A 25393-nucleotide genomic window follows, 5' to 3' on the forward strand; every position below is an offset into this window, starting at 1 on the left:
CTCCCTTCTGCGATTGAAGGACTTCCCGAGGCTGCTTCTCCACCTCACAGCTCCTCGCGGCCTGGAACAAGCGAGTCCCCTCAGGGCCGCCTCGACGCCAGGCGTCCCCGCGGCCTAAACAGGGCAGAATCCTGGCCGCAGCCCCGCGGGCCTCTGAGGTGAATCGCGTACCTGAGGGCCCCGCGGCGGGAACGCGAGGCGGCGGCGAGGCGGCGGCGAGGAGGCGGCGCGGGGGCGCCCCGACGGCGGGCGGCGGGGGTCGCGGCCTCGGCGCTCGGGGCCCGCGCGTGCGTGCGTGCGTGCGTGCGAGCGAGCGTGCGAGGGGCTCCCGCGTGGTCTGCGCGCGCCCGGCCGTGCGTGCGGCTGCGGGAGGCCGCGAGCGCGCGCGGGGCGGCAGCGGCGGCCGCCAGCCCGGGGCGTGGGGGCGGCTCCGTGCGGCGCGCGGGAGGTGAGCGCGAGGTCGGGCGGCCGGGGGCGGCCCGAAAGCCCGGAGACCGCGGGGCGCGCTGGCGGGCGTGGCCCCGGGGCTCGCTCCTCCGCTGCCGGGGCGGCGAGGCCGGCGAGGCCGGGGGCGGGCGGGCCCTCTCCCGGAGCAGCCGCGCCCGGGGCTCCGGCCTCCGCGACGAGCCGCCGCCGGCCCCGCGGTGAGCGCGCCGGGAGGGGCTCGGCGGGGCCCCGGGGGACGCGGAGGGGCGCGGGGGGGCCCGGGCGCGGCTGCGGGGAGCTCGCGGTCCTCCTGCGCGCTCGGCCGGAGGGCGCGGCCCCGGATCCCCGTCGCCTCGGGCCGCTCCCGTTCCGGGACCCGCCCGGGGACCCGCTCCGGGGCGCGTTGGCCGCGCCGCGGGGGAGGCCGGGGACAGGGGCTCGGGTTCCGTGGCTTTCCCGGCAGGCCCGGGCGGGAACGCAGCCCGAGGCGGTGGGGAGAGGGCCTGGGAGGCCCGCGGGGGAGGGCTCCTGTAGGGGAGGGATCCTGAGCAATGTGCGCCCGAGGAGGGAGGAGAACGGGGAATTAGGCGGAGGGACCGGGAAGCCCCGGGGAGCTGGGGCTGCACGATTTGGAAGAGGCGGACTTGACGGGCGCACAGGCATTTTAAGAGAAACCCGAAAGGTGCAGTGGAGCCTCACTTCTCCAGGCAGCGAGGAATGATGCCAGCAGTAACCAGCGCGCGTTGCATTCCCTGTTTCCTTCTCTTCCACTCCTCACTGTTGGCCTGGGAGGGAGATTTGCAGGGCAGAGATGGGGTTTTTTTTTTGTTTGTTTTGTCCTCCCCCCCCCACCCCCCCGTATTGTATACATAATGCCAGCGTTTAAGGACCTGGCTCCTTGGTCAGGAAAAGCTAGTAGCAAGGAACAGATGACCAAACCGTATCTTTTTTTTTTTTTTTTCTGTGCTCAGAGGTTAAGTGAGATCTGAGTTTGCAGTCTTCAACAACTGGGAGTAAGTTTGTGTTTCCGCTCTCCCCAGGTGTCTTAGGATGTAGGGAGGTGATTTTGTGCTCCCAGGAAGTGTTGATGCCTGATGAAAAGCACATCTGAGCTGGTATCAGTCTGGAGGAGGGAGCTATTTATTGAGAGATAAGAGTCTAAAACGTTAAAAAAAAAAAAAAAAAAGAGTCTAAAACGTTTCTTTCTCCTAGACTAGAAGGTTCACTCAAGTGAATCGGTCGTTGTAAATTCCAGCCACGAAAATAAAGCCTGTTATCACAACAGTGGCCAAATTATAATTCCAGATTGGATACCTAAGGCGGTTTGAGAGCAGGGAGGAAGAAGGGAGGACCAAGGCTTTCCCAAAAATGAAGAGATGCTGAGGTATAATAACTTCTGTAGCAGCTTGCTGGGCATAGAGAACATTGATTTTAGATGTCATGTTGCTCAGTGCTGTTGAGTTGTGACTTAGATGTATTCTTTTTCTGTCCTTTTGCTCGGTAGTTCACAGCAGATCGCTTAATTAAAGCATGGAATATGGAAAACAGCAGAAAAGCATCTCATCTGATTTAGTCTCATCTGAAATTCTGTAGGTAAGTTCATCTTATTTTAATTAAGAAATTATTCTGACTGGTTAAAATGGACTGTAATAATCTCCTTTACAAGGTTTTAAGGACCATTTACACAACCGCAAATTCTGTTGTATATTCTAATATATATATATGTTTTTTTTCCCTGAAGGATTTAAGGAGTTGTAAGTGTTAAGCTTTATTATTTTATTTTTTTTAAAGACTTTATTTATTCAAGAGAGACACAGAGAGAGAGAGAGAGAGAGAGGCAGAGATACAAGCAGAGGAAGAAGTAGGCTCCATGCAGGGAACCCGATGCAGGACTCAATCCCAGGACCCCAGGATCACGCCCTCAGCCAAAGGCAGACACTCAACCACTGAGCCACCCAGGCGTCCCAGTATTAAGCTTTATTAAACCATTTTGGATGATACATATGTTTCTAAAAGTTCGGTTATTGTTAAACTACTGTGGTATCTCAGGAAAAATTAATTATATAAACTTAATTTGGTTGTCATATTCACATTCACCTTCATATTCACCTTTTTATTCCTAAAAAGATACTCAAGTGAATATTTTTTTCTCCTATTCTTTCCCCTTGAAATGGCTTGCCTTCTCTCTGTGCCCTGTCTGCAGCTCTGTTCTTTCCACCATTAGGTGATACAGGGGTAGTCCCATTTGAGGAAGTGCCTTTATTGCATTCACAACTATATAATGTGCAGGCCAAATATGCTTTTTTTCTTACAGTTCTGACAGTTGTCATTGCTCATCCCTGCTCACTGCATGGTAACCACACTGTACAACTTGATGAATGGGGTCAAATGTGGGGGATCAGATAGGATGCCCTTAAATGGCCTTGTACAGCAGATGCATTCGGAAATTGCAGTTCATTTGACAGCCTGTCTTTTGCAGATAATATCTTTTTGGGACCACGAACAATGGTTTTGTTTCAGTAAAAATTGCCTATTATAAATATTGATTTGCTTTTGGCACCAGAGCTTTTGGTGCATTGTGAATTAGATGAGAGGGGAAGGTGAGGGTATGTGCAGGAAGCGTGGTTTGTAGGAGGTTTGTCTAGATGAGGGTGAGATGAAGCTACAGAACATCCCTAGGGTGAGGCCCTGAGATGCTGCAGGATGGAAGATTTGGCTAGGGAGATAATCTGTACCCCTTGAAGCTCTGAGAAATGAGGTATACAGATAGGAGCCAGAAAGCTAGAATAGATTATTAACTTTTCATTCTATGTGTTTCTGACCCTGAGTTAGTCAGGAAGCCAGGCCTTTTGTTGTCCCCTTAGAGTATCCGTAGCCTAGGTTAATACTTATCAGCCCTGTCAACCCTCCAGGAACCATGTTATATGGGGAACATGTTACCACCACCACTAGGATCCCCTCTTCAGTAATGAGGAAACACAGAGAAGAAAGATCTTAGGAGATTGAGATCTTCTTTTCTTTCCTTTCCTTCCTTTCTTTCTTTCTTTCTCTCTCTCTCTCTCTTTCTCTCTTCTCTTCTTTTATCTTCTCTTTTTTCTTTTCTTTTCTTTCTTTTCTTTCAGCTCCATGCCCACTGTAGGGCTTGAACTCAGGACCCTGAGATCAGGAGTCACATGCTCTACCAACTGAAACAGCCAGGCTTCCCAGGAGATTAAGATTTTCTTGATGTTCTAAGGTATGCCATTTCATGGGGCTTAGAACTCTTCCAGACCAGCAGCCTGTTTGGTAAATAAGGTTTATTAGAGCACAGCCACACCTATTTGTTTAATATTGTCTATGGCTCCATTTTTGCTACAAACAGAATCATGTGTCTGAGACAGAGACTGTGTGGCCCATAAAGAAAATAATTTGCTCTCTGCCCTTTTACTTAAAAAATTTTTTTTCCATTCTGTGGCTGAAACATAGATTTCCGCTAAACTCCCAAGCTGTGCATTTGGAACAGGCTTTTTAAACTTAGCATAAAGAAGCACTATATTTGGCTTCTATTTTTGGTAACAGACTTTGTTTTTAAGGATGGAGATACCCATTTTCTAAGACAAAAAAAAAGTATTATCAAATCTTCTTTCTTTCCTTTCTCTAAACTGATAGTAGGTTCTATAATTTGCATTTTTATCAAGCATCTCTACATTCTTAGAGTGCAAAGTTGGCTCCCTGCCATGTACCCTGACCACACATTTAGAGACATCTGGGAGGTCTCCCTCCCATCCTCTCTAGGTGGGCTTTACTCATAATGTTCAGTCTGGCCCTTAGAGTCCTAAACCTTCCTCCATGCTCTGCCTGGTGTCAGCAACTTGAAGGCAAGGCAGGTATCTTTTTACCCATTGCAGGAAAGCCTCTAACACAGGTCTGGCATATCAAATGAATAAATGAAGGACATACACTCAGATATCCAAGGGAAAGGTAATCAGTGACTTAGCCTAACAAACAAGAATGACAGAGATATGTAATATTCCTAACCTAGGTCAACAATGAGAAGAAATATTAACTAGAGCAGTTTCCCCTGTCCTTTTCCTCCAATGGGTAAAGCTGTTTATAACAAAACAGAGACAGGAAGCTCAGCTTTCAAGCCAGCCTTCCTGCTGTTCAGCCTGACTTGTACGATCTCTGCTCTGCTCCAGTTTTCCTAGATTCTCTCCGGACCCAGTCATCTTGTTACCTCTTCCCTCAGGCTGTTCCGTTCACGTGGCTGTTCAGGGGTGCCTCTCGCCCCTGAGTGCAGAGGTACACTTTTGCTCTGTTTGGGTGTTTAGGTCAGTATTATATCCTCACAGTCCAGCATGAGCCCAAGAAGTATATGTTGAACACATGACTGGCTATAGAAAGCACGCTGGCTGTGATTAATCAGCCGATTTTGAAACCAATGAGACAGTGTTTTGGGGCTCACTTTTCCAGGAAGACCATTTGGTGCCCTGCCCTCTTCAGAGAAGCTTAACTCTTGTGTGTTATCTAAGGCTTTCCTTGATCCTCAGGTGGAGGAACCCTTTTGAATATGGAGATAAGTTAGTCAGAAAAGTGCTCTGAATCTCTTTTGGCTCCTGATGGTCATTACTTTTGTATCTGAGTATTTGCTAGTGTTTACCAAAGCTCAGTAATTTATTCAGGGTTATTTGGAATATAAACTCATTATTAACATTATTCTTCTCAGTAATTCCTCCATTTCTGAAAAGTGGACTTGAAACACTAGTTGGAAATTGGGTGAGAATTAAAAAGAGCATGATTTGCTTGGAATTGAACAGTGTTTGCACATAGAATTCCCCCTTTTTTTTTAAGATTCTGGGTTAGCTTTGACAGTTCTGCATCCCTGAGGAAGATCAGAGGTATTGTGCTACGTGGAAGAGAGCCACATGGAAGATGGCAGGCCAGTGCAATTAACACAAATTAGGAAGGATGCATTGTGGTGCAGTGGTTGTGGAGTCCTCTGGATGATGACCCCTGGATCCCCAGCCTTGCTTTTAGTTGTGAGACCCTAATTAATGATCAGGTCTCCACATCTCCGTCTCCTCAACTGGAAAATAAATGCTGTAGTAGTAGTGCCTACCTCAAGATTGTTTTAATCAACATATAGTGGAAGTACAGAAAGTTCTTACTGCAGTGCCAGGACCAAGCCAGGGCTTTGGCTAAAATTTTGGAGAGAGGACAATGTGAAGAAATTGGATAAAGTAGAAAGCAAGTTCTTTTTGACGTTAATTTTGTTTGCCCTGACAGAGTAAAGCATATTTCATTTTTGAGTGTTATTAAATTCAGCTAGGATAGTGGTTACAGTTCGTCCACTCAGTAAATAAAATTTGATTTTCTGTTATATGTCCAGCTGTGCTTGAAAGTAAGAAGGAGGGATGTACACGTTATCAAATATGCATAATCCTTAAAATAGATTGATGCCACTTGAATATTTCACACCTTGGTTTGAAAAGACTAATGTATTTTGTAGTTCTCCTCCAGTTGCCAGAAGTACCTATTGTAGGACTTTTGACAGTTCAAATCATTCTCAGTTATGGGAAGATCATAGGCAGGAGGAAGATCATGGGAGAGGGGAGCTTATACGGAAGAGGAAGTGAAGAAGTTCACATTTGGCATGTGAGCCTCTACTAGTAGTTCCTGTGGGCTTATATGTTCAGGGTAGTAAAACGTTAGGAACCTTAAGAGCTAGAGGAAACACCATCTTTGGACTCTAAAAGGAAGCTTATTGGAGTGCCTAGCTGGCTCAATTAGAGCGTGTAACTCTTGATCTCAGGGTCGTGAGTTCAAGCCCCACATTGAGTGTAGAGGTTACTAGGAAAAAAAAAAAAAAAAGGAAAGCTCACTGACTTGGAGGGAGACTGTAGATAAACTAGAATTTATTTGCAAGTTTACATATACTGTAGACAATATGGTATCATATAAGAGACATTGGGAGTTAGCTGCAGGCTGTATAAATGGAACAAATGTAAGCAAGAGTAATATGTAGTAAGTTAGAGGAATATGTAGTGGACTCTATAATGGCTCTATAAATGGAACAAATGTAAGCAAGAGTAATATGTAGTAAGTTAGAGGAATATGTAGTGGACTCTAATAATGATAGGAATACCATCTACAGAGTTCTGATTCGCTGGGATCAGATGGGGTTGGGCCTGAGGCTCTGCATTTCTAGCAAGCTCCCAGGTAGTGCTCATGCACTGTACTTTGAATAGTGAGATCTAGAACAGCACATTGGAATCACCAGGAAAGCTTTAAAAATCCTGCCATCTGAGCCTAACCTCTCTCTGCAACTCTCATTTAGTTAGTCCCCAGTATAAACTGGCTTCCAGAGTTTTTCAGGTTCTCTAAGATACTGTAATACAATAGCCAAATTTAAGAACCAGTGGGTTTGGAAAGAAAGGGAAGAGAGAGGTAGCAGTCAGGCATCACTGGTTTTGTTTGTTTCTAGTATAATGAGAGGAGGTCAGAATGATAAGCTTTATATTGCTTTATTTATGAATTAACATGTTCAATTTGAAAGGATGCTGGTAGGGAAATTTTCTTCATGATGTGTATTGATACGTAGTTCTCCCTCTTTATATGAAATAAGACACAACTGATGTGTGTAATTATGATTTGTATTAAACTCAGTGTGCGCAGGACCTTGTTTGGACTATTAGGATTTCTGCCCTTTGCAGGACTGTTTTTTATGTGGAAGAGGAGTCGTAATATTGCACAACTGGCAGTAGTTTTGTGATTATTCTTTAGTGATGGCACGCATTTTTCACCTTGGATGACTCTAAATCTAGTATGCCCTGGCTTAGAATTTTATTGAAATGGGGTTTTTTGGTTTGTTTTTGCATTTTCATGTCTGGATCTTTAATATGAACATGATCAGAATTAGTGTAGCCTATTAGAAGAAGGCTTTGTATCACAAGAGAGCTGAAGAAAAATAAGCATATCTAACAGATTCTGGAGTTTGCTTTTGGATTCAAATTATTCTTGGGGATATTTTCTTAATATATTAAATGGATAAAAGCACACTACCAGGCCATTTGTACGGCATTGAGATATCCACCTAGCACCCACTGTGTTGTAGGCTCCAGGGACGTGGCAGTGAACAAGACATGTAAGACCTTTTCCTTTACAAACCTCAGATTCTTGCAAAGGGAACCGACAGTAGGCAAATAGAAAATCCAAGTGGGTTCATTGCCTAGAGGAGAATAGCGAGGGGTGTGCTAGAAAGTAGAGATGGGGAAACAACTTGAGAAAAGAGGTCAGGGAAGGACTCTCCTAAGTGGCATTTTGCTGAGATCTGAGGCAGGAGAAGGAGCCAGCCTTTTCAGGAACCAGCTTTTGGGTTTGGGGACAGTAAGTACAGACTTCCTGAGGGAAAGTTTGACACATTTGGGGCTCAGAAACGAAGCCATTATGGCTGAAATAGGGATGGGAGGAGGCATGGCAGCAAGCAAGATGAGGTGGGGGGACTTGTGTTTCCCTGAGAAACAGTATAGAGAGACAGACAGGATAGATAGATCTCCCTCAAAAAATGTTAACCAAAGCACTTTTTTTTTTTTTTTTTTTTTTTTTGTGGGTTGTCTTGAAGATTATGTGAGTTAGTGCCTGGTAGCAGTTCCTGGTGCTCTCACCATAGCTGGGCACCTAGGGCCAGGATATCATGTAGATTCCTGCCAACATTGATTGTGCACAGTAACCAAATAAACAGAATGGCTGATCGGATAGCCAAGCTGTTCTAACTTTTTTTTAAAGTATAACATGCAAAAGAAAAAGTACAAATTAAAAAATTAATTATCATAGTGAACACACTTGTAAGCACCATCTAGGTCAAGAAATAGAATATGGCCAGAATGCCAGAAAGCCCCTTCATGCTCCTACCAGTTATTTTTCCTAACTGTCTCCAGGGATTACCAGTGCCCTTGGTAATCTCTGACACCAGAGATTATTTTTGCCTGCTTTTCAACTTTGTATAAATGGAATTATAGTGCCTGTTCTTTATGTGTCTGGTGGCTTCTTTAGCTCAACATTGTTGTGTTTGAGAGGCTCTCTAGAATGTCAAGTGAGGTAGTTTGTTCATTTCCATTTTGTGTAACGGCCTATTATATGAATTTATTTCTCTCTTATACCGTGGTGGTTTCCATGTTATAGTGATCATGGATAGTGTGCTGTTGTGAATGTTCTTGAACATTTTTTGGTGTTCCTATTTGCATATTAGTGAGTGTTCTCCATAGGACTGGAGTCGCTCTATTGTAGGGTACATGTTTGTTCAGGTTTAGTGAATAATACCAAAAAGTTTTCCAAAAAAAATGAACCAGTTTGTATAATTTTTTGACTCCAAACTACTACTTAAATTTTTATTTATTCACCAAAATTAGTTTATTAATTCAGTGAATACAAAGATGATCTAGAACAAGAGTTTCCAAAGTGTGAGTTCAGTCCTGCCAGAGGCACTGAAGATTAAAATAGGTTCTTTTTTTTTTTTTAAGATTTTATTTATTTATTCATGAGAGACACAGAGACAGAAACCTAGAGGGAGAAGCAGGCTCCATGCAGACAGCCCAATGTGGGACTCCATCCCGGGACTGCAGGATCAAGCCCTGAGCTGAAGGCAGATGCTCAACCACTGAGTCACCCAAGCGTCCCTAAAATTGGTTCTTCAGATAAACTTGAGAAATACTGCATAATATATCCTCTTCTCAGACAATATACAATAGCATATTAAAAACTGAGAAGCCCTCCATAAGAAATACTAATTTAAGTTTATTTGAATGATTTCCATGTTTTTTTGGTCTCTGGAGCCGATTTGAAGGCTCTATAACACTTATGGATAAGAGATAGATGCAGCTATCTTTGCTGCCAGAAAGTTCTGGTGTTAATAAATGAGATGCAGATTTCTTCTCTGAGGGTGGAGGTTTTATTTGATGATTAAAGCATTGGAAGCACCATCCTGTTTTGTCCCTGGAAGTTTTCTGGGCATTTCTATTATTTGAAATGTTTCTTCAGGTATTGTGGATCAACGACCATATGGACAAGTGGTTACTGGTGGCCTCCTGTGCATTAGCATCGTGCTAGGCTTGTGGGATAGAGATTTTTTTGTTTAAATTATATAGAATCTACTTGGTGCATACGTGTTTAGTTAATATAATCACAAATTTAACTTTTATAAAATAGAAATTATTTTTAAATTATAAATATAATTTCTTCACAGTGATAAATGGCATTATTATTTAAAAAGTCAGTAACAAAATAATGGCACTTTTTCCTGTTGGGCCTTTTTATATTTTTCTGTTCATTGATGTTTTAGATTCTTTCTATCCCTCTCTTGGACGTGTGATTTAGAACAGTATCAGAGTTCGCAAAGCTCGACCTTCCTGATAAAGCTTGTGCTAGGAGAGCAGCTGCCCTGTGCTCCCACTGTCAGGGTATGAGCCAACCCCAATTCTTAGGTCAGACCAGCTTGAGTCCTGTGACAGCATAGCGTGTCCACATATATCTACATAATGTGCAGATACTGAGTGTCACTTTAACTTCAGAAACTACTTAGTGTACTCACTGAATAGTCTGTGTTCTCCGCATAAACCTCAGTAACTGAATTGGTATTGCGGTGCTAGGTTTATAGCTGGAAAAGATACTTTTGAGAAGTTAAGTAACTTCCCCAAAGTCACACAACCATTAAGTATTACATACAAGATTTAGGTGAGCCATTTAACTCTAATACCCAAACATTTTTATTATAGTTTTTTTCCCTGTTTTGATAAATTTAAAATACAGAGAAAACTGAAAATATAAGAGAAAGCCTATATTTCCATCACCCTGAATTAACAAATGCTAATACTTCATAGTATTTGTGGCTAGTCTTCTCTTTCCCCTTTTCACCACATGCCCCATTCATTCTTCCACAGCAACACCCACACTGCTGAGTGTGGAAGGTAGTCCAGCAGTTTCTTTAAAAAATAGTGTTGTGGGGGCACCTGGATGGCTCAGTGGTTGAATGTCTGCCTTCGGATCAAGTGGTGATCTCCAGGTCCTGCGATGAGCCCCACAGTCCCGCATCAGGCTTCCTGCATGGAGCCTGCTTCTCCCTCTCCCTATGTCTCTGCCTCTCTGTGTCTTTCATGAATAAACAAAATCTTTAAAAAAAAAAAAAAGTTTTGTGTGGGGGCACCTGGGTGGCTCAGTTGGTTGAGCAGCTAACTGGCTGTGGTGGGTGGGTAGCCTGCTTCTCTCTTTCCCTCTGTCCCTCCCCCTCCCCCAGCTCATGTGCATGTGCTCACATTCTCTCTTTCTCTCTTTCTCTCTCTCTCTCTCTCTAATAAATAAAATCTTTGGAGAGAAAAATAGTTTTGTGTCTGTACTGCTTCTGAAAGCTCACTGTTTCTTGTGTGCAGTTTAAAACTACTCATATAAATGGTATGACATATGTATTTAATTTTTCAACTTACATATTTTACTCACCATTTTATTTTGGGGGGATTACTGAGTGGCTCAGCGGTTTAGTGCCTGCCTTCGGCCCAGGGCAAGATCCTGGAGTCCCGGGATCGAGTCCCGCATCAGGCTCCCTGCATGGAGCCTGCTTCTCCCTCTGCCTGTGTCTCTGCCTCTCTCTCTCTGTGTCTCTCATGAATAAATAAATAAAACATTTAAAACAAAACAAAAAATATTTTATTTTTTGGTACTATCCAAATTGATACTCTGTGTATAAATCCAGTTCATTCCTTTTAACTGTTTCGTAGGAGTCCATTGGAAGACAGTACTAGATTTTATTTATTATCTTATGGATAGATATTTCCTTTGCCTCAGATTATCTGTTTTCATAGCCCCATAGTGAGCATGCTTGTGCATGTCTCCATATGTGTACACAAATGAAAGTTTTTCTAGGATATAGTCCCAGGAAAGGAAAGTCTATTTTTTATTTTGCTAGATGCAACCATATTGCTTGCCTACCAAAGGGCCAGTAATGGTGTGTACTTTGACTGACAGTGTATGACAAATAGCATTTACTCTAATATCTTATTAATAATGAACTTTTTGATATTTCCTGATGGGTTAAAAATTTGGTATCTGACTTTAATTTGAATTTCCCTGATCACTAGTGAGGCTGACCCTCTTTTCATGTTTATTGGCCTTTCTGAGTTCCTTTTATGTGAACTTTTTACTTACGTGTCACCCATTATTTTGATTTATAAACTTTATACAAACAACAGATGATTACAAATATATACTGTATATAAAATATAATGAAAAGATTCTGGATGCCAGCCCTTTGTTTTACTTCTATGTATCTTCTCTGAGTCTGTGGCTCTCCTTTTAACTTGTCTTGTTCTGTAAGCTTTATTTATTTATTTTTTGTAAGCTTTATATTTTAATGTTACCCAATGTATTTCTCATCTTTTTGGTGGGATATGCTTTTTGTAACTTGTTTACAAAGGCTTTCCCAACACATAGGTTCACAAAGATATTCTGCTGTATTTTCTATAATAGTTTGAGCTTTCCTTTTTAAAATTTTTTTTTTTTTCCTTTTTAAAATTCTTATATCTACTTGGAATTTTATTTTGAAAATAAATATGAATATGGTTTTACTTTTGCCACATTTATTCCAAAACCATTTTATTGAATCTTTTCCCCATTGGTTTGTGATGCACTCTGCCATTTTTCAAGTCCCAGTGTAGGTGTAGATCTGCTTCCGGGTCTTAGTGCTATTCAACTGTTTAATCTGTTTTTCTGCTGCTCTGTTTTAATTATTATAGCTCTGCGAGATGACTTCATAACACCTCACCCCAGCTTCATTCTTTGTGTTCAAAATTGTGTTGGTTATTCCTAGATCATTAAGTTCCTTTCATTAATCCTATGAATTTATTAATTTGGAAAAGTGGAATCTTTACTTTTGAGTTATCTTATACCTGAGAATGCTCTTTCTTGTTTATTCACTTTTTTTTTTTTTTGATTCTTCAGAAAAGATTTTTACTGTTCTGCACCAGGGTCCAGCACACTTTTGTTAGTTTTATTTGACACTCTGTAGTTTTTGTTGGTGCTGTATTTTTCCTTAGATTTTTGGCTTTTTTATGTTTCAGATACATATGTGAGTTCATATCCAGCATCTTGGTAAACCTGTTCGTTCTTGTATGTTCTTTCTCCCTTTGAGTTTTCGATGTAGGTGATTACATAATATAAAAATAATAGCAGGTTTTCTTTTCTTCCTTAACAGTTTTTTCATCTTATCTCCTCTTCTTGTTTTAGTGGACAGTAACACTTTCTAGAGCAACACTGAACAGTAGAGGCAATAATGGCCGTCCTTGTCTTTTTCCTGACTTTTTAATAGAAATATTTCTAAAGTTTCATCATTAAGTTTGCTACAGTTTCTCTGACAGGTTAAATGCTTCCCTTCTGTTCCTAATGTTTGTTTTTTAATAATTGTCTTTTTTGTTTTTCATTGTTCTCTGCTTTATCTTATCCCTTCTGTTTTCTTGTTTCTGTAATAACATTAGAATTATCTTTTAACTTCTTGAGTTAAGTACTCAGCTCATTTATTTTCAGTCTTTTAAAAAAATCTATTATTATGCTTGAAAGTCTGCATACTGTGTTATTATATTTACATGACATTTTCTGGTTTGGCAAAACTAAAGGGATGAAAATGGAGGTCAGGGAAGAATTGATTAGGAGACATTAGTAGGGGGATTCCTGGGGGGCTCAGCGGTTTAGCTCCTGCCTTCAGCTCAGGTTGTTATCCTGGGGTCCTGGGATTGAGTCCCACATCGGGCTCCTGCATGGAGCCTGCTTCTCCCTCTGCCTGTGTCTCTGCCTCTCTCTCTGTCTCTCATGAATGAATGAATGAATGAATGAATAAATAAATAAATAAATAAATAAATAAATAAATAAATAAATAAAATCTTCTAAAAAAAAGGAGACATTAGTAGAATTTTTGTTGTGATGCAATTGCTTGATCTTGATCAATTGCAATATCTTGATTGTGCTGGTATCTACTTGTACAGAACAGTAAAATTAAAAGGGTGAATTTTATTGTATATAAATTATACACCATCTTTAAAAAATTAGTTTTCTTTAAAAAGTTAGCTTTCTCTAAGGACTGCTTTAGTTATATCCAGTGTGTTTTTTTTTATATGTACCACTTTAAAATGAAAAGGGAAAAATTTTTATTTTCATTGTTTTGAATTTTGATGTATTCAAGTGTTTTAAGAATCAAGATATTATAAAAACTGTATAACTTACAAAGTAATATAACCAAATAACATTATTAAGTAATATAACAGGGAAATATAAAGTAATATAAGAAAGGGATGCTCTTGTGGTGGCTGGGTGGCTTAGCTGGTTAAGTGTCCGCCTTTGGCTCAGATCATGAGCTCTGCATCAGGCTGTCTGCTTAGTAGGGAGCCTGCTTCTCCCTCTGTCCCCTGGCTTGTGCTCTCTCTCTTGCTCCATCTCAAATAAATAAAATCTTAAAAAAAAAAAAAAAAGAATGTTCCTACTCCTTTTCTGATTTCCTCTATTCCTCCCTGCCCATTGTATGTGTCTTTCCATTGTTTTTCTCATACACATACAAATATATATATATATTTTTTCTTTTCATTTTTTAAAAAAAGATTTATTTATTTTAGAGGTGGGGAGCAGGTGGAGGGGCAGAGGAAGAGAATTTCAAGATTTCAGACAGACTCCCTGCTGAGCGAGATTCCCAACATGGAACTCTGTCTCACAACCCTGAAATCATGACCTGAGCCAAAATCAAGAGTTGGATGCTTAACAGACTCGGTCACCCAGGTGCCCTATTTCTCTTTCTTTTAATACGAAAGTTAGCACATTGTAAACATTGTTCTATATCTTCCTTCTCCACTTAATATTTTCCAAAAATCTTTCATGTCAGTACTTAGAAAATATCTTCATTCTTTTTTTAAAAACATCTGTATAGTATCCCATTGTTTTGGATGTATCATTGTTTATGTAAGTAATACTTTGTTAATGATTCCTTGGGTTATTTCTAATTATTTGCTATTATAATGTTGTATCTAATAACAATAAAATGTCTTATCATTTTAGACATAAATGACTGTGCCTAAAATAAATTCCAGGAACAAAATTACTGAGAAAAGAGTAAATGTATAAGTAATTTGTACAAATTAATTACCCTCCAGAGAAGTGTTAACCATTTTCTATTCCACCATAAAGGAATGAGAGAGGTAATTTCTTTCCTTAATTCTCTTTAATTTTTATTACTGAAAATTTTAAAAATAAATACAAATATCTTGACTTTCTATTCTTAAATATATACTCTTAATAATAGGACAAATGTTTTGAATTTTATTTTTAACAGCTTTTTTATGGTATGACTTACATACCATAAACTTATTTCATCTTAATCATACAATTCAGTGACTTTTACTAAATTTACAGTTCTACAGCCATCACTAAATCAAATTTTAAATATTTCCATTACTCCAAAATGATTCTTTATCTCCATTTGCAGCCAGTTGTTGATGCTACCCCTAAGCAACCACTAACCTGTCCATAAATTTGCCTTTTCTGGATATTTCATAGTAATAAGAGTCACACACACACACACACACACACACACACACACACACACATATGGTCTTTTGTTTCAGGCCTCTTTTACTTAGCTTAATGTTTTTTAGATTCATCCATGTTTTGAGTTTTTTTTTTAAAGGTGTTTGTTTTTATTTATTTTGAAAGAGAGAGAGGGTGCATGCAAACAGGGGAGGGGCAGAGTCAGAGGGAGAGAGAATCCCAGTCAGACTCCACACCGAGCATGGAGCTCAATGCAAGGCTTGATCCCAAAACCCCAAGATATGACCAGAGCTGAAATCAAGAATCAGACACTCATCCAACTGTGCCACCCAGGTGCCCCCATGTCCTGAATTCTTAAAACTGATATTTATTATAGCTTGTATTAGTACTTTGTTTCTTTTTGTAACTGAATAGTATTCCATTGTATAGATATGCCACATTTATTTACTGGAACATTTTCTTTTGTAGCTGGTTAACATTTTTGCACATAAATAGATTAATAATCTTTTTGGCATCAGCTAATACATATGTTGTATTCACATTTCTCCAGGACCCAGTCCAGGACTATACATAGCAATTTGTGTGTCCTTAAATCATTTTAAATCTATAGCTATCCCTTTTTCCTCTTGGTAATAACTAGCTGAAGATTTCATGCTAATTGACAATCCCAGCTCTTAGATTTCTTTGAATGTTGCCTATGGTGTTCCTTAGCTTGTTCTGTTCTCGGTATTTTGTATAAATTTTGATTTGGTTCCAATTGAACAGTTTTGGCTAGGATTCATCAGAGATAATATTGTCATTCCATACTGTATCTCGGTGGGAGATAAATAGTATGAATAGTATGTGTTTGTTCTACCATTTATAATGCTAACTTTGATTATTAGCACTCTAATTCTGCCAGTATAAAATTTATATTGTTTCAGTCCTTGTAGGTAAAGGGTCATCTTTGTTGTGTTACTTTAGCACCACACAGATGTCCGATTCCTTATTAATCTTTACTTTGATGACTAAAACACTGATTAATAATCATTGCCTGGAAGCATCTGCGTGGCTCAGTGGTTGAGCATCTGCCTTTGGCTCAGGTCGTGATCCCAGGGTCCTGGGATCAAGTCCCACATCACACCCCCCACAGGGAGCCTGCTTCTCTTTCTGCCTGTGTCTCTACCTCTTGCTCTGTGTCTCTCATGAAAAATAAATAAAGTAAAATAAAAAATCATTGCCTGAATCCATAATTTCACGAGAGGTTGCAAAATGATACTTTACTTGTTTTGTCTTTCTACCTACATTTATAATTGGCATTTTTCTTCAGAGAGGAGTTTTTCCTCTTTGGTTAGAGCTATTTGTCTTCCCTGAACTACAGAGGATTCTTTAAAACAAAAAACAAAAACAAACCCCACAAGCCTTGTCTTCTTTCCAACCCCTTGCCCCAAACCAATAGTTTTATATTAAGGAGTTGATGTAATAATGCCTCACTGAAATGTAGTAAATTCATCTTATTCAGTTGTACATATTTTACACTTTCCAGTATGGTATTCTCTTTAAATTTATGGATTAAACAGAAATTGTGTGTGTATAAGGATGTTGAGTTTCCAAACAAGTTTCTTTTGTTAAGAGTTTTTCAAATTACATTTTTGTTCTATTGTGGTCAAATAATGTGGTCTCTGTTAAATTAAGGTTTGTTTTTGTTTTATTTAAGTAATCTCTACATCTAACATGGGGCTTGAACTCCTGACCCTGGGATCAGGAGTCACATGCTCTATCAGCTAAGCCAGCCAGGCATCCCTGTTAAATTGAATTTTAAAGATTCTTAAAATGGCTTATATAACCTAACATCAATTTTTAAATAAATGTCTCATGTGATTTTGAAACAAATATTACTGTTCTATTAAATTACATTTGTTAATATTATTTGAAATACTCATATCCTTATTTTTGGCCTGCTTGATGTATTAGTTATTTAGAGGGATTTGTTAAAAACCTCCCATTAGGATTATAGATTTTTCCATTTGTACTCATACTTTTCAGAGGTTGCTTTATATATTTTTGAGGCTTTGTTTTTATGTTTATGTAGCTTCATGATTGTTAAATTATCTTATTGGATGGCTCCTTTATTGGTAGCACAATTTTCTTGTCCCTTTTAATTTCTGTTTATTTAAAATATGTGACATTAATATTTAATTGTAGCAGCCTTCTGATTGGCATTTTCCTGATATGTTTTCTTATTTACTAATTTTAAAATTTTTGTTGTTTTAGGCATGTGTCTTATAAGCAGTATAATGGCAGAATTTTAAGCCAATTTTAGAGTCTCTTATCTTTTAGTAGGTGAGTTTATATTCACTCTGACAATATATTTACTTCTTTTATTTTTTTAAACTTCTCATTTTACTTTTTTTTAGAAGGGGTGGGGTAGGGGCAGAGGGAGAGGGAGAGAGAATCTTGAGCAGACTCCATGCCCAGGGCAGAGCGAGACATGAGACTTGATCTCATGACCCTGAGATCATGACCTGAGCTTAAACCATGAGCTGGATGCCCAACCAAAAGCCACCTGGGGCCCCCATTTGTATTTAGTTCTGACATATTTTGTGTTTTCTATTTGCCATGCATTTTCTCTGTTTTTTTTTTTTTTTCTCTTCTCCTACTCTCTATTGAATTGATAGTTTGCTTTGTTCCTTTTATTTCTCAGTGTGGAAGATATATATTCCACCTATCTGTTATATCAATGGTCCTTCTGAAGGTTAATATATATTCTTAAATGAATTTTTTTGTATAGTGTTAAAGTTTATCACTCTTTCCTTGTGCCTTCTGAATTAGGTAAGACTATTAACATTTTAATTTTGTAAAAATCTTTTTACAGCAACCCTGTCATTTTTATATGTTATTTTAGTTTCACTTTTTCTGACCACATTAAAAAAAAAATCATTTTTGTTCTTCTTCTTCTCTCTTTGTTTTACTATCTGTATTAGTTTTTACTATCTTTTAATTATCTCCTTGCTTCTGTTTGTTTCTTTGATGCCATTCCATCCTCCTGAGTTCATTTTTCTACATTCTGAAGTATAGTCCTTTGGTACTTTCAGCTAGAGTTTGTGGACTTTATAAGTCCTGCTCTGTTTGAAAGTGTCTTTATTTCACTTGAAATCTCTAAAATTTAGCTATAAAATAGGTACAGTAAAATCAACTGGCCTAGTATATAGAGTTATTGAGGGGAACTAATATTTGTTGTGAATACTTCATAAACTATTTTAGATATATGTGAGTGTGTGTGTGTATATATATATACATATGTAAAGTGCTAATATTATTAGCTAATATAAATTCTATTAGATTTATATTAATATAAATATATTTATATTAATATATAAATATAATTTAATATCACATAAATATAATTATATAATTACATATAAATATTATAATTATGTAAATATAATATAATATTATAATTATATAAATATAACCTAATATAAATCCAGTTACTATGTTTTGAGATTTTTATTTTTATTTTTTATTTTTTTATTTTTTATTTTAAAGATTTTATTTATTTATTTGAGAGACGCAGAGAGAGACAGAGAGAGGTAGAGACACAAGCAGAGGGAGAAGCAGGCTCCACTCAGGGAGCCCGATGTGGGACTTGATCCTGGGACTCTGGGGTCACACCCTGAGCCGAAGGCAGACACTTAACCACTGAGCCGCCCAGACATCCCTTGAGTAGATTTTTAAAATCATTCCTTACTATATTGAGATAATATTCACTGGAATAAGAGAGAATAATACCAAATAGAAATATCATGAATTGGTCACACTTTGAGAGAAGAACTAGGATAAGATGAAACTCAGATCCTGACTACAAGCTTAGGGTTGCTGCTGCTCAGTGAACTTTGAGATACACAAGGATAAAATTAAATTTTTTGGCTTTGTTTTTATGTATTTACAAAGACTGTGCATCATAGCATGGAAAAATCCATATGATACAGAAAGAAAAATGAAAGAAAGAAGAAATCTGCCAGAAATCCCACAGAATAAAAACCATTGACATATTAGAACACATGATTCTAGAAATCTTGCTCAGCATATGTGACTCTGTGTGTTTATAGATCATTATCTTTTCATATTTCAAAAGGACTCATAGCACATAAGCAGTTTTGCAACTGCATTTTTCATTTAGTAACATATCAAGGGAATATAAGTAAGCTTCATTGCATATAATGAATAAACATACGTTCCTGTATAGATGTATCATAATTTTGTTGAACCAGTTCCCTAGTGGGAGGCATTTAAATCAGATATTTTTCATATTATAAATTAGGCATAGTCACCTGTTTATTTCTGTAGGATAAATTGCTAGCAGTAGTATTGCTTGGTCAAAGGGTGTACATATTTAAAATTTTGCTATATGTTTTCAAATCCCCCCCCCCCCCAAGTGCACAAGAATGTCTTTTTCCTCACACATACTGAGTATTGTTATATTTTTTCCTTGGATTTGCTGGTTTGCGATTTTTGTCAATATTTCTACTTGTGCATTTGAACATCTTTTCCTGTTTTATTGATCACTTTTGAGGGATCAGTAGTTCTTTTGAGAATTTCTCTTTTGACCATTTATTCTCTTATAGTATATTCATCTTGTTCTTAATTTATGTTAAGTCTCTATTTTTATTGGGCTTACAAATCTTTGTCATGAAATTTCAGGTGTTTTTTTTCCCCCAGGTGGCTTTTTTATTTATTTATTTATTTATTTATTTATTTATTTATTTATTTATTTATTTATGATGGTCACACAGAGAGAGAGACAGAGGCAGAGACATAGGCAGAGGGAGAAGCAGGCTCCATGAACCGGGAGCCCGACGTGGGATTCGATCCCAGGTCTCCAGGATCGCGCCCTGGGCCAAAGGCAGGCGCTAAACCGCTGCGCCACCCAGGGATCCCCCCCCCCAGGTGGCTTTTTATCTTTAACCTTGTTTGTGCTTCATATTGTTGTTTATTTTTTCAGTTTTTTGTTTTTATATTTTTGCTTTTCAATCTTGTTAAGAAATTTTTGAAATTTTTATCAAAATTTCCTTTATGGGTTCTTTTGGGTTCTATGCTGTTTCCTTACAGTTGAGTAATTAAAAGATCTTCCGCACTTCAAAACTATTAAAATATTCATATTTTCTTTTAGTGCTATGAAAGGTTCATTTTTCTCTCGCTTGAATCTTTAATCCATTGGGAAAATTTTTTGTATGAGAGGTATCTGATATATGTCAGTGCCTCCCTGCTTTTCGTATCTTGCTCTGGTTTTCAGACTGACTAGTAGAAATCAAGATATGAACATACTGAATCATGGCAGGAAGTGGGATTTGCCTCACTGTTTCTCTTCTCACAGTTTATTAATGCTCCTGGGGTATTTGTGAATAGAGATGTAGGTTCAAAGGAGAAGGGTGGGTTGAGAAGTGGTAGTTGACAGTCGCATGACAGGGTTGCCTCCTGTGAATGCATCTGTGGAACAGACAGTTAAAGAGAGGATACCAGACAGTGTCTCTTAGAAGTTTTGTGTATCACTTATTTTAGTGACCCTCAAGTTCTTAATCAGGGAAATGAAACTGGTAGCATGACCTAGGACAGCGGTTAAGGTAAGAACTTGAATGTATGTTTTAAGCCTTGAATACCAAGTGCTCTTTTTCCATGATGAAGCCATGAACTCTCTGAGTTCTGTGGACTGTTGGTGACTTAACTTTTTATTTCAGTATCTGTTGCTAGTTAAGAAAGAAATTAGAGGAGGTGGGCTGGCTTCTTTTCCCTTCTTTGACCTCTGATCTCCTGACTCATAAGTAAATGCTGTTAAGTTTCTTATCTATCTTACAGAAATTTCAAACATTATTTTTGACTGCTACAGACTACTGAATATCCAGTTGATGAAATTGAAGGTCTTTTACTCAGAAGAAATAAATCAAGAAGTAGGTAAGAAATGGAAATACATTCATGGCTCTGAAACATTTTTCTTAAAGTAGTAAGAGTTCATAAGGATTATTTTTGTAGGATAACTCCTTTGACAATAAAAATCAATGTAGAGAACACAAACAGGATAGAATAGCTGCCAAGAGAGGAACCACAGCTGGTGATGATAGACTCTATTTATTGAACACTTAACGGCCAGCAATGTGTTTTGTACACGTTATCCCCCATTTACACTGTCCTGGCATCTTTAGTGTAGAGATACAGAAACTGAGGTTATAAGAGAATAAGAACCCACCTGCTCACCTTGTTTGTTGAAGGACAGAGCTGGGGGGTGGACTCTGGTCTCTCCCTTTAGAACCACCTGTGCTGTGGGTAATCTACAGTCTGGCCGGTCCTTTAAAGACCTTTCCCCTTTTTTGGACCAGAAAGCTCCTCTTCTCCTCGCTGGCACTTTATTATCTTTGTGGGCCCACAAGGAGTAGATGTCACAACCACAGTCCCATTTTCACATTTAGAAACTGTGGCTTATAGGATGCACGTAAGATAACTTTTGTCATAAGATTTGCTGTTTTGAGTTCTTCCCATTACTGAAGGGGAACAGGGCCTTCCTTGCCTATGTGCAATTATAAATGCTGCTCCTCACACAGGATACTTTCTTCCTGTTTGTCTGAAATGTATTATAATGGGCTGGTTTGTTAGATGAGACGTAAAACTGTCATCTGACAACTATTGTCATAAATTTACAAATCGTCGTTGGCTAAGGTGTAAATTGAGCATCGTAAGGCTGTGCAGTGTCTAGTAGCCAGATGAGGAGAAAATGTAAGAGGTTAATTATTTCTCTAATCCTTTCTCTAGGTCTCTCTGTTTCATGTTTTTCCGAGCTGGCTGTGTAGCCTAGTAAGGTGGAGAAAGAAAAATGAAGTGGGATACACAGACCTACCTTTTATTCATATACAACTAGAAATAGCATAACACAAAAGTCTGTGTTCATTGCGCTCCTGCTGTAGGTCTTTCTCTGTCTTGCACTTTCATTATGTGAGAAAAACTTTGCCAACAAAGTCATGGACTATAAACCAAGAGGCAAGATGCATATATGTGAAACGAGAGTTTGTCAGAACATTCCATTGTATCATGCACCAAAGAAAGGAAAGATTACCGTGGCCATAACTAATCAGGGCAGGTAAGATATGGCCAGATAGAGAGGACACGGAGTCTTGGGATCCTGTCATCTTCATAGTATTAAGCGTAAGAAGAGCTGTGGGTCCAAAGACCTAAGATTGACCCAGGGTGGAACCCTTGGGAGGCCAGCCATTCCATATAATGACATTAATGTATACTTTCCATAACAAATTCTGGCTTCCGAGGAGCCCTACCCACAGCTGATTGTGGATGAAAGGACACCGTCAGAGCCTACTCCGCCTGCCCCTCATGTTGTTGATTTGTCCCTTATTTTGAGGTCCCATAACATTTGATATAAACAGGTTGTGCTACATCGTCCTGCCATGTTTCCCTGTTGCCTTGGGATTTTCTTCTTCTCCCATCTTCCTTTGGTCTTGGTGCCTCGTATAGTCTGTGAATGAGGAAGATCTAGGAACCACTTAGTATGTGTTTGTCTTTATATCTTGATCCCAGGAAAGCTGTGCAAGGTCCTGAATTGTAAACCAGCCTTGTCCTTGGGATCTAGCGCAGAGCAGGGGCTGCACTGTCACTGCGGGCTGAGTGCTCTGTGTCTCCTACCTCTGTTCTCATCTCAGCTAGGTGGGGGGGATTGAGTATAAAAGCACGTGTTCTTGGAGGTTCCATCCCACGATTCTGATCTGGCACAGGGTTACTGAAATAGACTAGAATGGGAAACACTTGAACACTCAGTACTAGGGACAGGCCTTTAATATTAAGCCCTTGCTATTCAGACTGAGCATTGAGTTCAGCCAGTGAGGTAAAAGGGGAGCTGGGATGTGTTTTGGGCAAATAAAAGCTATTTCAGTCTTGAGCATTTAAAAAGCTATGGAGATGGTTATCCTGTTTATGTGTAGAGGGCTTGCCTCTCAGGTGAAGAGTCTCTGCTTTCATCTCATTTCACATGAATAATTAATTGTAGCTACTGGGTTTTCCCTTATTCCAGATTTGCTAGAATGCACATCAGATCATACATAGGAGAAAGACCTTTGGTTTAATGGGACATGTTGTTGGTAATAGCTCCTTGCATTAATTTCTTTACTTCTTTTCCATAGCAGTGAAGAAGAAATGTGGCTTTTTTTGTTTTTGTTTTTGTTGAAGGTTTATTTTTTAACCTCCATTACACGTCTCTCCCTGTCCCTCTGGACATTCAGGACAAAATCCTATTTCAACAGTTATTTAAACCAAACAAAAATTATTTTCCCAAAGCAAAGAAGGATATGTTTTTAACCTCGGTCTTGATGTAAAAAGCTAAAATGTACTCTTGGTTGTTGGTATACATTTGCTTAGAGTTAAATGAAATTAAGTAGGTTCAGATCAGGATGCTGGGTTTTGTTTGGGAGCTTTTGTCCCAACTCTTTCACTTTAAGTAGATGAATCAATTATCATTTAATAATGAATCTTGGGTACTGGACTACTAACCAGCTCTCTGATAAATATTGCAGGACCTGAGGCTCACGTGCTTCTGAGCTGCTGTGGATGGCCCTCTCTCTCTTGACCACCCTTCCGAGTAGGATGTCACTGAGATCCCTCAAATGGAGCCTCCTCCTGCTGTCACTCCTGAGTTTCCTTGTGATGTGGTACCTCAGCCTGCCCCACTACAATGTAATAGAACGTGTAAACTGGATGTACTTCTATGAGTATGAGCCAATTTACAGACAAGACTTTCGCTTCACACTTCGAGAGCATTCAAACTGCTCTCATCAGAACCCATTTCTTGTCATCCTGGTGACCTCACACCCTTCAGATGTGAAAGCCAGACAGGCCATTAGAGTTACTTGGGGTGAAAAAAAGTCTTGGTGGGGATATGAAGTTCTTACATTTTTCTTACTAGGCCAACAGGCTGAAAAGGAAGACAAAATGTTAGCATTGTCCTTAGAGGATGAACACCTTCTTTATGGTGACATAATACGACAGGATTTTTTAGACACATATAATAATCTGACCTTGAAAACAATTATGGCATTCAGGTGGGTAACTGAGTTTTGCCCCAATGCCAAGTACATCATGAAGACAGACACTGATGTTTTCATCAATACTGGCAATTTAGTGAAGTATCTTTTAAATGTAAACCACTCAGAGAAGTTTTTCACAGGTTATCCTTTGATTGATAACTATTCCTATAGAGGATTTTATCAAAAAGCCCATATTTCATACCAGGAGTATCCCTTCAAGGTGTTTCCTCCATACTGCAGTGGGTTGGGTTATATAATGTCCAGAGATTTGGTGCCAAGAATCTATGAAATGATGAGTCATGTAAAACCCATCAAGTTTGAAGATGTTTATGTTGGGATCTGTTTGAACTTATTAAAAGTAGACATCCATATTCCAGAAGACACCAACCTTTTCTTTTTGTATAGGATCCATTTGGATGTCTGTCAACTCAGACGTGTGATTGCAGCTCATGGCTTTTCTTCGAAGGAAATTATCACATTTTGGCAGGTTATGCTAAGGAATACCACATGCCATTATTAATTTGATGAAAGCCCAGAGAAAGGGTATTCTGTGGAAAGTATTAAAATGACTAAAATCTCCAATGGCAAACTCATGGGAAGGTCACTGTGTTGACTTAACACTGAACTCATGAGGCTCACTTCATGAGGCTCATGAAGTGCCCACGGACTAGGGACTGGAGGGTTACTCTCATGGTTTATTTAGACAGAAATCAAGTCTGGCCCTTTGAAGGTGATAATAAGAGGAATTACATGTGTTATAAAGGAAGCAGAGATTTTTGTTAATAAAATTAATAGGACAAAACTATCTGAACATGCCATTCTAGAAACTAGAACTTGTGAAAAGGGTTTCATTGAATTATAAGCTCATTAGTTGGTAACAAAGAGCAACGTGGAGTTCTATTCATCGAACAGTCTAGTCAGGTAAGGGTTTTGTGTATATCTTACGTGGATTACCAGTTTTTCAAAATATATAGTTCTGTGTAAAAAAACTAAAATTATACTAAGCAAAATTTCATCCATTCTGGTCATTCAGAAAGTACTTTAAGATGTTACAGCATTTCACAGTTATGAACTGTTATGAATTACTGTTTAATATTACTTAGGACTTTCTGGTGTTTGAGTGTTATGGTCATTTCAATACTGTATAAAGAGAATAGTAAATCACCCTTTACATTTGAACTTTTTTCCGGTTACTTCACTGATGAGTTTATTTAATGTAAAGTCATTGGTCATTATAGCACATCGGTAATCTCTTGGACTTTGATAAATGTTTTACCATGGTAATGTAGAGAAGAATTAAAACAAGATCTGAATTATTGTCTTGTTTTTAAAAATATATTCCCAGTGTTTTTATGTCA

At 39.0% G+C, this 25393-nt stretch overlaps 2 protein-coding genes across 38 annotated transcripts in view; one reads left to right on the plus strand and one right to left on the minus strand.

The window, feature by feature from the left end:
• The window catches only part of LOC121477618 (translation initiation factor IF-2-like), a 72261-nt gene extending 70393 nt beyond the window's left edge, over positions 1 to 1868 (minus strand). Inside the window, exons 1-2 of the mRNA XM_041732064.1 lie at positions 1741 to 1868; positions 1 to 929 (exon numbers count right to left, since the gene is read on the minus strand). Coding sequence (XP_041587998.1) covers positions 1 to 929; positions 1741 to 1868 — 1057 coding nt within the window. The remainder of the gene's footprint in view (positions 930 to 1740) is intronic.
• On the plus strand, positions 24 to 25393 carry B3GALNT1 (beta-1,3-N-acetylgalactosaminyltransferase 1 (globoside blood group)). 37 transcript variants are annotated; one of them, XM_041731787.1, is made up of 7 exons: positions 54 to 158; positions 1732 to 1810; positions 1931 to 2019; positions 14488 to 14627; positions 17230 to 17298; positions 20812 to 20907; positions 23526 to 25393. In XM_041731787.1, exon 7 carries the CDS (start codon positions 23560 to 23562, stop codon positions 24553 to 24555), a length of 996 nt encoding a protein of 331 aa, XP_041587721.1. In that variant the 5' UTR covers positions 54 to 158; positions 1732 to 1810; positions 1931 to 2019; positions 14488 to 14627; positions 17230 to 17298; positions 20812 to 20907; positions 23526 to 23559; the 3' UTR covers positions 24556 to 25393. The 37 variants fall into 37 exon arrangements, with proteins under 37 accessions (XP_041587728.1, XP_041587734.1, XP_041587724.1 ...); XM_041731783.1 differs by lacking the exon at positions 54 to 158 and adding an exon at positions 472 to 644 and having other exon boundaries at positions 1639 to 1810; XM_041731785.1 differs by lacking the exon at positions 54 to 158 and adding an exon at positions 472 to 644.

This window comes from Vulpes lagopus, chromosome 17 (assembly GCF_018345385.1).
Source record: "Vulpes lagopus strain Blue_001 chromosome 17, ASM1834538v1, whole genome shotgun sequence".
NCBI lineage: Eukaryota > Metazoa > Chordata > Mammalia > Carnivora > Canidae > Vulpes > Vulpes lagopus.